This window comes from Ischnura elegans, chromosome 12 (genome assembly GCF_921293095.1).
Source record: "Ischnura elegans chromosome 12, ioIscEleg1.1, whole genome shotgun sequence".
Lineage (NCBI taxonomy): Eukaryota > Metazoa > Arthropoda > Insecta > Odonata > Coenagrionidae > Ischnura > Ischnura elegans.
The window spans coordinates 31,741,073-31,757,214 of NC_060257.1; the positions used below are offsets into that span (position 1 = coordinate 31,741,073).

General features: G+C 38.0%; 1 protein-coding gene across 1 annotated transcript in view; it reads left to right on the forward strand.

The window, feature by feature from the left end:
- Positions 1-13,034, forward strand: part of LOC124169116 (proteasome adapter and scaffold protein ECM29-like) — a 36,344-nt gene extending 23,310 nt beyond the window's left edge. Inside the window, exons 18-24 of the mRNA XM_046547609.1 lie at positions 3,088-3,204; positions 3,699-3,905; positions 4,643-4,757; positions 4,846-4,907; positions 5,643-5,745; positions 6,624-6,790; positions 12,584-13,034. Of these exons, the coding sequence (XP_046403565.1) occupies positions 3,088-3,204; positions 3,699-3,905; positions 4,643-4,757; positions 4,846-4,907; positions 5,643-5,745; positions 6,624-6,790; positions 12,584-12,688 (876 nt within the window). The 3' untranslated portion in view covers positions 12,689-13,034. The remainder of the gene's footprint in view (positions 1-3,087; positions 3,205-3,698; positions 3,906-4,642; positions 4,758-4,845; positions 4,908-5,642; positions 5,746-6,623; positions 6,791-12,583) is intronic.
- The last annotated feature ends 3,108 nt before the right edge of the window (positions 13,035-16,142 follow it).

A 16,142-nucleotide genomic window follows, 5' to 3' on the forward strand; every position in this document is an offset into this window, starting at 1 on the left:
AAACCCCAAAAGGCCGGCCGGGGGCACGATTTCGCCATTAGGAACACGGAAATCAACTCGCTCGTAACCCTTTTTTTAGGGATTCAACGTCGTTCAGGAGACTATACTAAGTTGTTGAAATATTTGTTCGATATAGAAGAATTAATAAATGAAAAAAATTAACTGGCTTTTTTTCCGAAAAAAAAACACGAATCTGTCGTCTCCACCATATTTAATTGATTGGCATTAAATAGTTCTTTACGTCAGCTAATAGGTCCTGCACCTCGTCTTGCCCTACATCTTTATCCCAACTTTATCAGCCAGGGATGAGGAAGTAGGTTACCTCGAGTAAAACTTGCAGGCCGTAAGTGATTCTCACGTACTTCCAAAATAGTGAAAATAGGGCCAATTTGTAGCCCTATCATATATACATGTTGATGCCACAATTTGCTTGAAGAAAATACGCACTAGAAAAATAGTTGATAAACACCTCAAGATAAGCCTTTCCTGTATTTAAAAATAAGGGCCGTGGTGGGTGCACGATTAAGGATTACCATTACATAGGTTATTCCTAGGATTGTACTTAGTAGATCAGCTGGTCTCACATTCTGTCCCTTTCCAACAAAATTACTGTATTAAAAAAACCCTGATTGTAGAATACTGAAGCCTAAAGTTTAAAAGTAAAATTCTTCACTTAATTTATATCTTTTTCTATCTCTAAGAAAAGTTTCCGTCACTGCTCATTTACGAAACGAAAAAGGGTAAAATTGTTCTGAAAAACTTTACTGGAGAAATTAACTTGGTAGGAAATGGCGACAAGTTGATGACAAATAGGCAGCATACAACATAGGCGGGCAGCATAATCGCTGCAAAATATCATTCATAATTTTGTTTTTAATCAGATAAAATTGATCTATTTAAGAAATTACGTATATGGAACCTTAGATTATTACGATAGTTCTCATTCCAAAGGTTAATAATGTTGAGCAGTTACGGACCTGTAAAGGAAACCATATAGCACTAGGAATTACATTCACCAGTGATTCTGATAGGAGTTCCTTCAAGAAAACGCAATTGATTCGTCCTACCGCGCTAACTACGCATGATTCCCGTCGCACGGTCATTTAAATTAGAAATTGTTGCAAAAAATGCTCAAATTCAACAGCTGGTACCCTCTTAACATAAATTTCAAAAATAAAAAAAACTTTAAAATAAAATACGGCTTTGCGGAGGATAAAAAATTTCGGCCACGGGAAGGATTCGAACGCGAACCCCTCATATCACCAGCCCGACTGTTTATCCACTAAGCTATTACTAGCTCAAGGTCATTACGTCGTAATTTTCATTATTTGTTTTTATTGTAACACCGAGCTCCTTCATGTGCTTCTCCTACGGCTTCTCACTTGAACGAATTTGATCAAAATAGTCACTTTCTCGGATATTAGTCTTTTATTCGTTTATATGATTATAACTTGAGCACGGAGGCTTTCGCATACTCTATGTTTCGGCTGGTTAGTACATACAATAGGAATATAATGATGTTGTCGCCTGCGACTTGGGTATGGTGTCGTCTTTTTAATGTTTCAAACTCGGTACTTGTATTTCTAATGAAGCAAGCGTATACATTCATTACAAACAGAAATTCTGTTAGGATTTGCTTACGTCCTTCTTACTCGACTTGAAAGGTTTTATGAAATGAGCTGCAGTTCCACTGATGCCTTAAACATAAAACGTATGGCCAACAAACACATTTCCTAATACAATGTAACCTACTTAATGCAAGTAGATAATTCAATTAATAATGCTAAGTAAGTATCCTACATTATCCCGAATTCATCAGTGTATATGTAAATGATTGCATCTAAATAAGATAACTTAATCATCAACGATATAGCAGCTAAGAGTTATTATTCGCATTCACACTAATTCAGCCGTAGAACATATTATCAAACAATACCTGTTGAAATCCGACAATCATTAAAAATGGGACTTTTAGCTGGAATTAAGTTTTCCTCGTCATACTTTGAATAAGTGGAAAGGAATACATCTTTGCCGATTGACGGACGTCGGAGAACTCTTGTTATTACTTACGCAACGATTAATGCCGATCAGCTTAGCTAATTCATATTTTACGTGTTTGCTCAGATATTTATATGATGAAACACTGAGAATTTCAAAGCTGCCTCGTATCATATGTCGTAGATATTGTATTAAAACATCAACCCGAGTAGATAGATGTAAACAAAAGTCTGCCATGTTCACAGTGAACGACTCGTGATTTCCAGCTCTCTGAAAAGAGCTGAGATCACTCAAAAAGAGCCAAGCTACCAACTTTTTAAAATCCCTCCGAGGAATTACCTTCGATCTTTCCTGCTGCATTAATTGCTACAATGTGTTTGGGGGAATATCATGAACATTAATTTCACTTAAATGGAAGCGGTCAAATCCCGAGACTGAAAAGGATGACAAAATACCTCAACCACCCAATGACCCGTTCTCCATGCATTGAACCATGAAGACTAGTATTGGATTGTTGCATACACCCGAAAACCATACAATTTCCGGGCAAAATCTTTGTGGAGCGAAAGTGGCGCCGCTCGATTTGTTGCAAGACTTTTGCAAATGATAGTACATATTCATCTCCTTTCGCTGCTCATCATCCATGAAAAGTTAAACTGACAAAACAGTATTTAGCCAACGTACATGCTAGCTTGATTTGATTTTTCTGAAAAGTATTATCCTACCCTTCCCTGATTTTTGTAAGTACTCCTTATGCTTGAAGCACTGAGTAAATAGTACTAAGACTAATGTAAACATGCCTAAACTTTGATCATTAAAGAGAGTTTACACATGGAGCAACCAATTGCAGTGACATGGAAAGAGGGGGATTCCAGTTACCTATTATAAATGAAGTTCAAAATGCGTTCTCCGAATATTCCGCTACATTGCAGTTGTATTTTTCAGATAAAAGAAGTTTGAATTTCTGTTTTAACAAAGAAGTGAGATGCTATTATTCTGTACCATACGCAATCTGTTGTTTATGTAGGGATGTATAAATAATTTATATATTTTATAATTTATGCTATTACATATTTATTTATTTTTCAGGAGGGAATGAAGGTGAAATTGGAGGCTGTTAAGGCTGCTGGATATTTATGTGTAGGTGAAAATTTTCCCCACCGGCAGCTAGTCATCAAGAAACTTTTTGATTTGGCCCATGTTCAGGTAAGGGCAAAAAATGCTGATTCTCCATGTTTTTCTTTAGATATTTCTCTTTGTAAAGCTGTAACTTATTTTTAAGTACTGGACAGGTTGACTCTTGGGTTATTTTTTAATGGCTAGTGTGCGCATACCACATGAAAGGACAACATTTGCTTTCGTACAATATTGTCTGAGAGTTGCAAATTTGTGTTACATTGTTTGATCTGGTTAAAGCCTCAGGACACCCAAAATTATTATCCAAGGACATCCAAAATCAAAGAGTGAATTGTTTGCTTGAGTATGATTTTCTGTTTTCTGATAGTAATAAATTTCATGATCATTGATAGGTAAAAAATGCTCTTAAATGTGCCATTTTTTATATAGAGTGACAGTGTGAACAAATGCCATGCAATTTGATCTATCTTTCATCTCAAGCATTAATCTGAGTGGGTACTCTTCAAGTGTATTTTTTTTTAAATCAATGTGATGTACTGGAAATATGTATCTTCTCTCTCCAGGTCAATGTGAGAATGGAAAAAACTATGACGTGTTGTATACTAGGCCCATTAGCCTTTGCCAGTTCTGATCCCTGGAAATTTTCCAAGGATTCAAAGAATGCTGTGGAAAGTTGTGGAAAAGATGAATCCTGTGAAAAAGTTGGTACTTGGATCTTGGATGAAATACTTACAAGAAGCAATGCTGACACATGTGTGGAACGGAGAAAGGTAATACACTACTTATATATGTAACTTGAAAATTTAATGCAAACCTTTGAAAATACTCTAAAATAAACTTGAAAGTACCAAGAAATTTAATTTGGTTTAACTATTAGACTCCATTTTTCGAGCTAAAATTGCCTCATTGCCATCTGTTTCTGCATTAAAACTTATGTCCTTTCATTTTTATGCTGTGAAAGTCTATAGATAATACAAAATGCATGGAAAAATTTATTCAAGGCATATTTTCTCTGAAGGACTTCTTTTTGTACTTATGTTACATCATATAAGGGTGGATGAATGTAGAAGCATTTTTATAATCTATTATTGCTATTGAAACGACCTGCGATCGGATAAGGAAAGCTCTCAATAAGTCCGTGAAGCAATCTTAAATAGCCGACTATGTTCTTCAATAATTATTTATAGTTTGATTTATATAAATTAGGTACATTATGATAAAGAACAGTGAAAGTTTTTATTTTCTGTGTCTTACAATCATCAATGAACAATATTTAGAGAAATATTGTATCAATCATTATCCTTCCCATGTATAGGATGCCTCTCATCATCATTAGCACAGATGATCGGGACTCTATGTGCATTCAAAAAATCATCAATAAAATCATTTAAAAAAATAATAATTACCATATTATTGAAATAAGTTTTTTTTCTTTCAGTTGCATTATCAATGCAGCAACCCTGTAAATGCAAATGAGATAAGTGTTACTTTGATTCTTTGTACTTAGGCATGGTTCCGGTGGATTCCTGTTTTGTTGAGGTGCTGCACATGTGAACGGGAAATGACGAAGCATTTACAAAAAGGAATTCCTGAACTAGTTGACCTTAAACTGGAAAATAGTGGTAAGTTTTTTGAGCACAAATGTTAATGAAATCTTTTAGGTTCTGTAGAGATTGGAATTTATAGGTATCTCTTTTGGTCTTCTTTCAGCAATGTCATCTATGCCACCAACGTTGCTGAGGCTAGTGGGTTCAACTCCTTCAATAAGTGAGGTAGGTTTTTCAGACAGTGGATTATGCTATTCTGTTAGAAATTTTGTGATAGCCTGGTCCTAACCAGGTCAATTTCATCTAATGATCAGAATGGTGATTGAGTCTAACATTTAATTAAACCAAAATCTAGATCTTTTTATCAAATTCTGAATTGAAATAATAAATCCGAATAATCATTAAACCCTTTTATTTCTTGTACTTCTATTTTTTCCAATGATAACTTTTAGTTTTTGATAATAATAATTATTTTTCAAATATATTTTTATTTCCTCACGAATATCTTATTTCAATCTATTCAATGCTTAACACATTCAGTGTGGAACGCGTCAATTGACATGGTCCCGTCCAACCTTAGATACGGAGCATGCCAATTGACATGCTCTGCCGATCGGGTCAGCAGCCCTTTCTCCGCCTCCATACGTAACTAATATCCACTTTCGAGTCTTCCGATCGTGTGTATGACCTTCAGCAAGCTTCCCTCTTTCGAACTGTGTGCACCATTTGTAAAAAGCAGTATTTGAACAGAAGTTATGGCGCGGAAACCTCCCTCTATTTTTCTTTCTTATTTTAACAGCCGATTTTGATGGCTTTAATGAAAATCGGGCCTGCATTGAATGTGTTAATCATTACCCTAATTTAAATTATAAATCTCTGTCGCTGGTACAACATGCAAAACTGATTTTCAAATCTTAAATAGCTCTACCTATCAATCTATTATTTTTGTTATTTTTTTAGCACCCTGCCCCGCTGCCTTTGCAACCAATGCCAACAGTTTGGAATCCAAGCCTCAAGTTGCCCCCACAAACACCTGTACTCAAGCTTTCCAAAGTTGTTAATGGTGAGTTGAATGAGGTTTTCTGGAGACAAGAGCCCACTGCCTCTTGTTACTATTGATTCAAAGATGTTTCATGTATGCAGTTGACGATAGGGAATTATTTATTCGGGCATAAGTAGCTCAGGAAATATTTTCTGGAGAATTCCTACTGATAGCGATTGTGCATAATTTTAAAAAGACAATGATGTTCTAATTTTTGTTAATGTTGGACTTCGTAATTTTTGTTGCCAAAAATATCAAATGTTGCTTATCTAATATTACCCATTGTTGGAACAGTGATTGATTTAAAGCAACACCCTGACCTCTGTATCACTTTTATGCTATAGAGGGTCATTGCTTTGATGATTCATTATTCGTACGATGCCAAACCATTCCATTTAATCTATTTATTTGGAGAAAAAGCCCCTTATTTGGTAGTGTGGTTCCCTAATTATAGGACTGTTATGAATTATATCTTGCTGTCATGGATTCCTGGTTTCTACCGCATTTTTAGATGTCCAATGATGACAGTTAAGCCAGCAATGCTGCCACAATCTTCAGGTCAGAAGTAGTGTGATGCAAGATGATCCTGTATTTGTACACTGAAGTGGTGGTAGTTTAAATCTTTTTTCAGTCAGGTTTGCTCTGATGCTCTGAATTCATATTTGGAGTTTGAGAGTGGGATCTCTGAAAAAGTCTTGGCATGTACTCTAGCCTCTTAGATCAAGCTGGGGAAGTAACTCCTTTCCTTGGCAATCACTCCTGAGTTTTCAAAGTCTAATCCCACATCAGGGTGTGGTCAGACTACATCAGATATCAAACAACACAGTGGAAACCAGAAATATTATAATACTAATTGCTGAAGCATTTTCGAGAACTTAAGAGTGTCTTGTCTATTGCAGGAGTTGTTCTCTCTTGGACTGTGAACTTAACTCCAAATCATGAAGAAATCGAAAAGTACCAATTGTTTGCTTACCAGGAAAGTAACTTGCCCCCGTCAACATCTTTATGGAAGAAGGTTGGGGACGTCAAGCCACTGAAACTTCCAATGGCTTGCACTCTATCACAGGTAAGATATGCATTTGGTTTACTTAGAAAGCAAAGGTCAAATTCAACCTCATTCGAAAATGTTCAGAATGGAGGCCACTACAGCCATCAGCCTTATAACGTCAAGCATTTATAACTCACGTTGGAGGAGGTAGGCAGTTTTCATTAGCTGAGCTTATGGGTGCATTGCTGAAGCCTTAGCATCTCAGAAACAAGTGGTAATAATCACTTGTTGAAACTATCTTCGAGTGAAAACTTTCCTTCAGAATGTATTAATTTCCTTGCCTGAAAATTAAGAATTTTTATAATTAAATACGGCACTTTTGATTTTTCAGTACAATTTCATTGATAAGTTACGTTTCAATTGTGCTTTGATGATCACCTAAATAAATGAGAACTCAGAATGCATGAAAAGGAACTGAAAATAACCATCGATCTGGTGAAAGAGAATTACAGGGTTCCCACTCAACCGTGAAAACCTTAAAACCGTGAATTAGCCGTGAATTTCCTCTACCGTGAAAAAACCGGGAAATAGCCGTGAATTTCGTCTTAAAACCTTAAAAATCTCTCAATCTTGATAATAATACCTTCCCAGAAATTTTCATCTTCGTTCGTAGCTAGCGCACTTCTATTCATTGTGGCGAGCATCGTCGCATGCGGTCGCATGGGTCAGAAAAGCGTGGGAACGAATGTTGCCTGAAGAAAAAAACATCTTTCCCCAGCGCAGGCCTTTTCTCTCCCTCTCCTGAAATATGACACCACTTCTCATCAGCTTGTTTACTTTCCTCAAATGGCTTGGTTTCCCCTCCCTCGGTCACTGCTTAGTCCCCCTTCAACCCAATTAGCCTTCCCACTGGCTGCAGCGACCACTTTCGAAACTAAATTTAGATGGCCATTGTGTCGAAACATTTGAACGTTTATTCAACACCCTCAATCCTATGACTGGAAGACCGCTAGCCTTGACAACCTGCCATGCGCTGTGGACACTACGCTCCCTGCGTTTGAACCGGGTGACAGCGAGCTTTCGGCGTGACGTTACTAATTCTCGCGCATTGCGGCCCTGAAAACGAGAGAAGATTTCCGCTTATGGCAACACAGCATTACACGATTGTCGCATGCGTCGACCTGGAACTTGCCAGTTTTACGTCGCAACCGGAAAGTTTGTGTGGAGTTATTTACTGTCGGTGGTGATCCAGTTCCTCCGCTTTGTGCTATCTAAGGTAATGCTGTTTGTTTGTGTCGTTAAAGCCTCAATGCCGTCGCGATATAAACTGCTACATAGTCTCACGAATACAAGGATCAAGAACTTTGCTATTTCCTTGATCCTTGTATTCGTGATATTATGGATTTCCACCAAGTTACGCCCTCTACGATTAATTATGCTACATAGTCGTTCCATTTTTCCCAGAGCAACGGTAAGAAGGGAACATGATTTGCCTCTGATTAGAGAGATCGATTCAGTTTTGGTTTCAGAGTATTACAATAGCAGAGAAAAGAAGTCATTACACTGCCGCTTTCAAAAGAAAGTTATACGGTGGAACCTCGATCTATCGTTCCCGCATTGATCGTTCGCCGTTTCTGGTCCCAAATAAAGTTCCTTATAGACACTTCAATTTTTTCCCGCATCTATCGTTCCCCGAAGTATCGTTTCTCGCATTGATCGTTTGAAGATCGCGGTTCCGACGCAGAATTTTCCCGCATCCATCGTTTGACGAAAATGAGACGAAATAAATACAATGTGTCATTTATGGCTAATAACGACAAGCACGTAGTTGGAATCCTCTCCAAGAGATGGATCTACCATTGGGAGAAGCTCATTGCCGTGGGAAAGTAACATTAGCGCATTTCCCAAGAACCTTTATCCCCCTCCATTCACCATTCGCCTCCCCCCTTCTGATGCTTTCCTCTTCTTCAAAATAAAAACAGGTCCCAGCTCGCGCAGGGATCTTATGGCGAAGACCTTAGCTTCGAAAAAAATATCGAGTTACACGAGAACAATAGAAACGTGTTTCGCGCTCCCCCCTCTTCTCACCAACTGACCTTTTTCAGCCTAACTGCTTCGAAGTTCCCAGTTTATGGAGGTCAACTGCTGCATGAATCACCTATTAGCCCAAAAGGTATCTAACAATGATATTCAGTAATTGCTATTATGCTTTTATTAGATTGAAATGTTAGTAATTTGCACGTTAAAAAAAACGAGACCACACATGACGTATTTTAAGCAAGGAAATAGATGGAAAAATACGATGGTGATTTTTGGCGAAACGCGATATCCTCGTAGCTGAGCTTACGGCAGTTAATTCGGCATTTTGTTCCTAAACATGATACCAGGTTGTTATCAGTTATCAATTTACGAGCTATACTACTACAAGTAGTCTCACTTGTCAGAGTTTCTGACGAAGGGATATCTTCTCAGGATTTTTGTTTCTCCCTACTAACAATCCGAATTCATCTGATCATCTGGCGCTACGCTAATTAGAAAATAATGGGCATCTTTAGGGTAAAACATTTCATGGCGCAGTCCTATGGTCACGCTTCGCCCTCTGCAGTGTGCTCTGCGTACCCCCGTACGCGATAGCATCAGTTCCGAACTTCACCTCGTACGAGTGGTTCCCTACTTTCCGGGGTGGCTGGACTTCGAACCACCGAGTGTTTTCCATGTGAGTTTCATCGAGTCATTTTCACTAGTTTAATTTTAGTCGTCTTCCGACCATGGCCCCTCCGAAGAAACTATTGAGAACTTTAAGAGATGGACTGAAAATATTTGAACATGAAGAAAAGAATCCGGGCTAGATGCGCGTGAATATTGCAGAGCGCCTTGGGTTGACCGCTAGCACATGACGGTAGGGGTGGGGGTAGAGTGAGCTACCTGGAGAAAACAAGTAGAGATATGAAGGCGAAGATCCAGGTGGGCGTGCCGCTGACGATTAACGCAACATTGTTCACGCTTTACACACTACCTCAATTGTATTAAAAATATATTCATTAGACAGGAACAATTCAAGTAATTGACTATTTTTGGCCTTCGTGATCCATCTCACAACCAGTCACTGCACCGGCGAATGCGGTTGTTTTAGGCACAACATGCACATTGCTCTCGTGAATACGTGTACTGGAAATGGTGTTTGATGGATAAGAATTTTTACATCTGACTGAAATCCATAATAGCAGTGTAAATGCCGAGTGGAGAGCAAACATTCAGAATTTTTAAAGAGATATGGGTCGAATCAACAATATGACGTATGTGTCTTGATAAAGTACTACTATTCCTGTTATTATCTAAAATATTGTTTTGAAACCTTTAATGAATTTCTTAATTACTCGCCAAAATCCTGCGTTTCCTGGGACAGGCAATCCAGCAAAAAAATGAAGCATTGATCGTTTTTCCGCATTCATTTTATAATCGTATCGTTATTAATAAAGAAGAATTGTCCCCTAGTGGAGTTCCAAAAAAGTAGGGTAGTCTTAGAATCGTGTTCGTCTTAGATTCGTGCTTATACGGTGTATGAAATTGTTTTTCGATTTATTATGTTCTATTAACAATTTTCATAAAATATTTTCCGCTGAATAAGAAAGAATCAATTTATTATATTCTATAAACAATTTAAATAAAATATTTTCCGTTAAATAAGAAATATTGGGGTGGGGGAAATTCGGTTACTGTGCAGTAATAACAACGTGCGCAAAAAACAATCTCTCAGCGAGGAATTAAAAAAGTACCTCGAGTGTCCGGACGGAAGAAGGTCCGAAGGGTATTCGGCGTCCGGGCAAGAGCGCGGTTGGGCTGGTCCTTTAGTCGGCCCTGAATTTTGCAAACGATAGATCACGTCATAACAGATATCACTTTTCATTGCGGCGTTAACATTCACGGCGTTTTTCGCGTACGTTAATTTTCTGTTGATATACGGCCAGTGATTTTCTTATTGTTGGCTTATTAACGGAACGTGAATTTAGCAAAATTGAGACCGTGAAAACCTTAAAAAAAACCGTGAAAACGTGAAAAATAACCGTGAAAACCTGGAAAAAGCCGTGAATTTCATTGTTCAGGTAGAGTGGGAACCCTGAATTAGTTATTTTGATATAAAATGATCATTCTAATTCTGTATTCTTTTTAGTTGAAAAGGTTTATTAGACATAATTTTTGTATCCCTTCAAGAGAAAGTTGTGCTACTCGACGTCAATATTTACAGATTTTATTTGTTAATATTGTAACCCACCTTCCCGTCGTCCGTCCGGGTTCACTTTCTGAGGGGTGGGAGAGGATAGTTTGGAGGGATTGCTCAAGGTGAGCGGGCCGTGGTTCGATGGCTAGGGGAAATGGAGGGAGGGGGAAAGAAATGGAAAGATAAGTTGGGGTAGGTTCACTTGCTGAATGGAGGCTGGCGCGTACGAAATAATGAAGGCTTACGTAACAGCTTACAATTCCAACAACACGTTTAATGAGCACTTTAATTGGAAAATGTTTCACAAAATACATAAATGAATTAATCTTTGAATAATACAAATTAAATTACTGCTACTGGCCAGTTATGAACCTAATAATATTAATTAATAAATGACAGAAAATAAAATAAACCTTGATTACAATTGTTGGCGTGAAATATTATAAAAATGCTTGAAAAATGATAAACCCCAATTTCAAATAATCTCTTATTGTCCTACAAACTATCATTAATCATTCACACACACACGGGGACACGGGGGAGCTTAAAAGAATATAAAAAAAATGTACGGGAAAATATCACTGTTCTTCTTCTCTTGAACGGAAGAAAGAGGGGAATGGGGAGTGGGGCTCTTCTGATTCTGTTGAAAATTTGGGGATATTGGTGGCTAGAGTACTTATCACTCTCGCTGATCTGCTGGTGGAGAAGATTTCCTCGGCTGGCTCGATACTGCGACTAGTATTGCTGTGGGATGAGAGAACTCCTGTGTTGGCGCCGTGGATTGACGTCTTCTGCTGCGCGTGCTAGGAAGATACCGTCTTATCTCCTCTTTCCAAAGTCACCGCCGTTTAATACTCGCGTCTTTTTCCACGCTGGGCTGCCTTCCTTTCTTTCTCTCTCCTCACAGAACGGGATGGTTGGCGGAGCAGAGCCTTCGGCCGATCTCACCAGTAGAATGATCCTTGCATGTTGTCCACATTTCGCTTATATAGCCACTTTCTGGGAGGGGGATGGGTGGACGGAAAAACCCCGGGCATCGGGTCTTTTCGGCTATTCTTCCGTAGGGGAGGGGGGGTGGTTTTCTGTGGAGGGCGGGGTTGGAGGATTTCATCATCTCCGTACGCAGGTGTTCCGGCTTCACAGTGGGGTGGGGAGAAACATGCCACGTATCACGTAGGCACCGGAATTTTCCACTTCGTAGACGGAAGAATCGTGGGAGGGATGGGGGATGGGAAAATACAAAATCTAAGCATTCATTCATCACTTCACATTCACACACACATTCATACAAAATTACATGAGCATTTACATAAAATTAAATAACACTTTACAATATTTATTCGACCCTTCATAATTTACGCAAGCCTTCCCTACCTCGTAAATGCCTCTTTACTACACCATGTACCTAGCCAAACAGCAACGGCTACAATATGTGTGAAAGGTATAAATTCTCTGTATGTAAAATGTGCTCATTTTTATGGCAGAATTTAAATTCAAAATGTCATTGCGTACAAGATATTATTGAATTTGTTATGTGCCATTCATTTGTGTATCTACTTGTAGCAGCATCCCCCTGTTTGACTTATTTTGCCTACTCAATGCATAAGTGTTAATGGTGAAATGTAATATATTTATTTATGTTTTCTTTACAGTTTACTGAAGGCCATCGATACCACTTTGCCATAAGGGCTGTGGATGTTCATGCTAGGATTGGGCCATTCAGCAAGCCACTTTCTATTCTTTTATCCAATTCTTAGATTGCATGAGATCATTGCTGCAATGATTTGTCATGTACTGGGGTGGCCTTGCCAGATGATATATATACAGTTGAATTACTGTAACTTCATCTGGGCCCACCTAAGTTATCGTCTGATAATCAACACCATTATATTGTGTTGTGCTGCTGAATAAATAATGCCAACTTCTGGGCAAGGGAAGGGAAGAAATTTGTAGTAAATGTGATAAGCATGAAAATGATTGAGGAAATTAAGCGACTTTTCCTTCCTGCTCTAAATGGTTGGCATGTTTTCCAGAAATGCTTTTTTGTACATAACTTTTCCTGTATATTAACTAAAAACTGTTAATGAATTCTGTGTTAACAAAGTCATGTGTCATTTACTTTCAAAATCTACCCTATTTTCTGGAGTTCATGTGATGAATGAAGAAAAACAGTTATTGTTAATAATAAGTAATATTGACAATCAAGCTCGAAGGCTGGGGATAGGGACTTCAGGTCCCCCGTGTAATCTCTTCTCTTGTGGCGACTGCCTGCTGTACATCCCCTTAAGAGATAACGAGTTCAGAGGTACTTATCTTTTGACTATTTCTCAACCATTAACCCTTTCGCGCCGAATGCCTCACCTGTGCGGCGAGGATTTTCTTCCCTAAACAACGAATGCCACACCAGTGCGTCCTGAATGTTCTTACCCTAACCAACGAATGCTGCGCCTGTGCGGCACAGGTCGAAAAAAGTGACCGTCGCGGACACAATAGACCCACGGATGCAGTCGCCCCTCACGATCCGCCTTAGTGCAAGCCCAGTCCCATCTTTGGCCACTCAGGTCGACCCTTTCCTATCCTCTCCACGCGGTCAACTACTGTTATTTGCAGTGTGTTTTCCAAAAAAATATTTGTTGCTTACTTTTGAAATTCAATGCTAGAAATGAATTCATCTTTTTTTGCTGACCACATGGAAATTTCAAACAAAATTCTAACGTTATCTCAACGGAGTTATAGAACAACTAATACATATACTAAATCCGTCTAGATCAATGTCAGAACTTCGTTTAAAATTTCTGCACGCTCAGAAAAAAACACAAAATTCATTTTGAATGTAAAAAAATCGGTGCGAGCAACAAATATTTTCATATATTTTGCATTAACATTTAAGGCAGTTGACGGCGGACTCGTGCTAGGAAGGGGCTTTTAATCCCTCTAGGGTCTGAGACAGAGGCCGAGAAAAGGGATCGGCGCCCTCTGAGTTGGGTCCAAAAATTGTTAGGGAGGGAACCACTGCCTTCAGTTGACGCGAAAACGCTTCGTACAAGGGAGTAAAGAAAACTTTCAAGAGACTCGTATTGAGGAAGAATTTCCCTGAACCAAGGTCTGGCACTAAAGGGTTAATAGTTGTGGATGGAGATTATGGCCTCCGATCCAAAATTTACTCAAAATCAGATTATATTAACTTGTGCCCTTACAGACTTGAAAGTTGAAAATTTTTAAAAAATCAGGCAGTATCGGAACCAAACGCAAATGGATAACAAGCTATAATAAATATGGCTGTTGTGATAGAAAATCGACAATAACCATACATTTCAGCATTATTAAAATGAAATTCATAGCATATTTCATGAAATTAATGGTTTTCTGATGCATCAGAATGAACAAAAAGTTACCATTGTGAAGAACCCACTTACCACCCAAGCACCCTCAGAAGCAAAGTCAAAAAAACATTAAGTAGTGTATTTGAATTTACACTTGATGTCAGCACAAAACGGAGACTCACCTGTATCCATTGGGCACCAAGTTTTTATAAATTTCTTCCATCAGTTTTTGTACTAAATATGTTTAGAAAAAAAATCTCTTATATACCTTGGCTTCTTACAAACTCTCATGTGATCGTGTGCCTTATTTGTTAGCCACACATTTTTTAGCGTAGGAAAATTGACATGTGCTGATGTTCTGAAAGAGCACTGAAATTGATTAAAATGATGCTGATCCGGTGTAAAATGATGTTCGCTCGATCATAGCTCCTCTGGAAGGGATTAATATTGTAAAGTGAGGGACTACTGCATGGTATAAAAGATACACTTGGTAATAATTGGTGAGAGGTTGAAATAGTAAGATGAAGCTCAGCAAGGAGAGAAGAGGATGGAATATCTGGAGTCAGAAGAGAGTGATATGAGGGAAAGAACATATTAAAAGGTAGTTGTATCCCAATGTCACCTTCATTATCACTCAATCGTATAGGCTGTATGGTCAGTACAGGAATCCCATTATACTATTACATGAAGTAGAGATTGATAACCAAGTCATAAATAATATTATATATACTTAAAATCATAACAATGTGCACTGAGCAGTAGGGTAGCCATGAATCTACTTTGGGGGAGGTTCAAAAACCCAATTTTTGAAAAACAGGGTAGAGGGTTTTAGCCTAGTTTTAATACTTTTCATAATCGAAAAAAAATTCATTTGTCAAAGAAATCTTTTGTAAATTTATAATTTTTCAATATTTTTTTTTTAAGAAGGAAAGTAATTGTTTTTAAAATTTTGGGGGTCCAGACCTCCCCCTTGCTACACCACTGGCACTGAGAGTTTTTGTCATTCAAGTGAAGTCTACTCACTATAATTTTAGACAAATATATCATAGAAACATGCTAGTGCTTCATGGCCAACATATATAGTCGCCAATTAGGGAGTGAAGCCCACAGGTAATTATCAATTTGAGCATGTGTCAGACATGAGGCAGTCACCAATGAAGAATTTCAAGAGGCTCTGTTCACATGGTAAGTATTTTCAAGACTATATCTTCCTAACATATCAAGGTATTTGAACCACAAAGTGTTAGCTCTGGCATGAAAATCTTGCTGACTTTGGCACTGTAGACATTATTAGTTTACTTTCTTAATCTTGATAGCAGATAATCACTTGAAAATTGAGCATGATTATGGAGAATAGCACAAGGCTAGTGTTATTTGAATTAATCAAATCTTGATTTTGGTGTGGTTTGAGCATGTGGGGTCAGTCGACAAGAGCATTCATGAGGTGGAAATCTTTCTATTAGCGCATTACTATTATTAAACTTTTGACCTCACAATGTGGGTTCAAACCAAAATATGTATAAAATTTTCGTCAAGTGTTATAAGATTATGGATAAAATAGTTTGAATTTTATTGATAAAGATGTCAATTCTTAGATTTTTGGGCGTTAGAAAAGCAAAAAAAAAAACTTCATTACCACAAATTCAACTGTTAACCCAGTGAGGTCAAGGTCATAGGAGTGGCAAAAAGATAGCATAATAACAAAGGTGTTGATACATACCCCTATGAAAAAATTGTATAAACCTGTTTCAAAATTGTATACAATCTTATACATTGCCATGGCAATTGTATAAAATTTTGAAACAGGTTTATACAATTTTTTCATAGGGGTAGGTTTCATAAGGTGCTGAATAATTAGTCAGTGGAATAGTCCAAATACCTGTTTTAT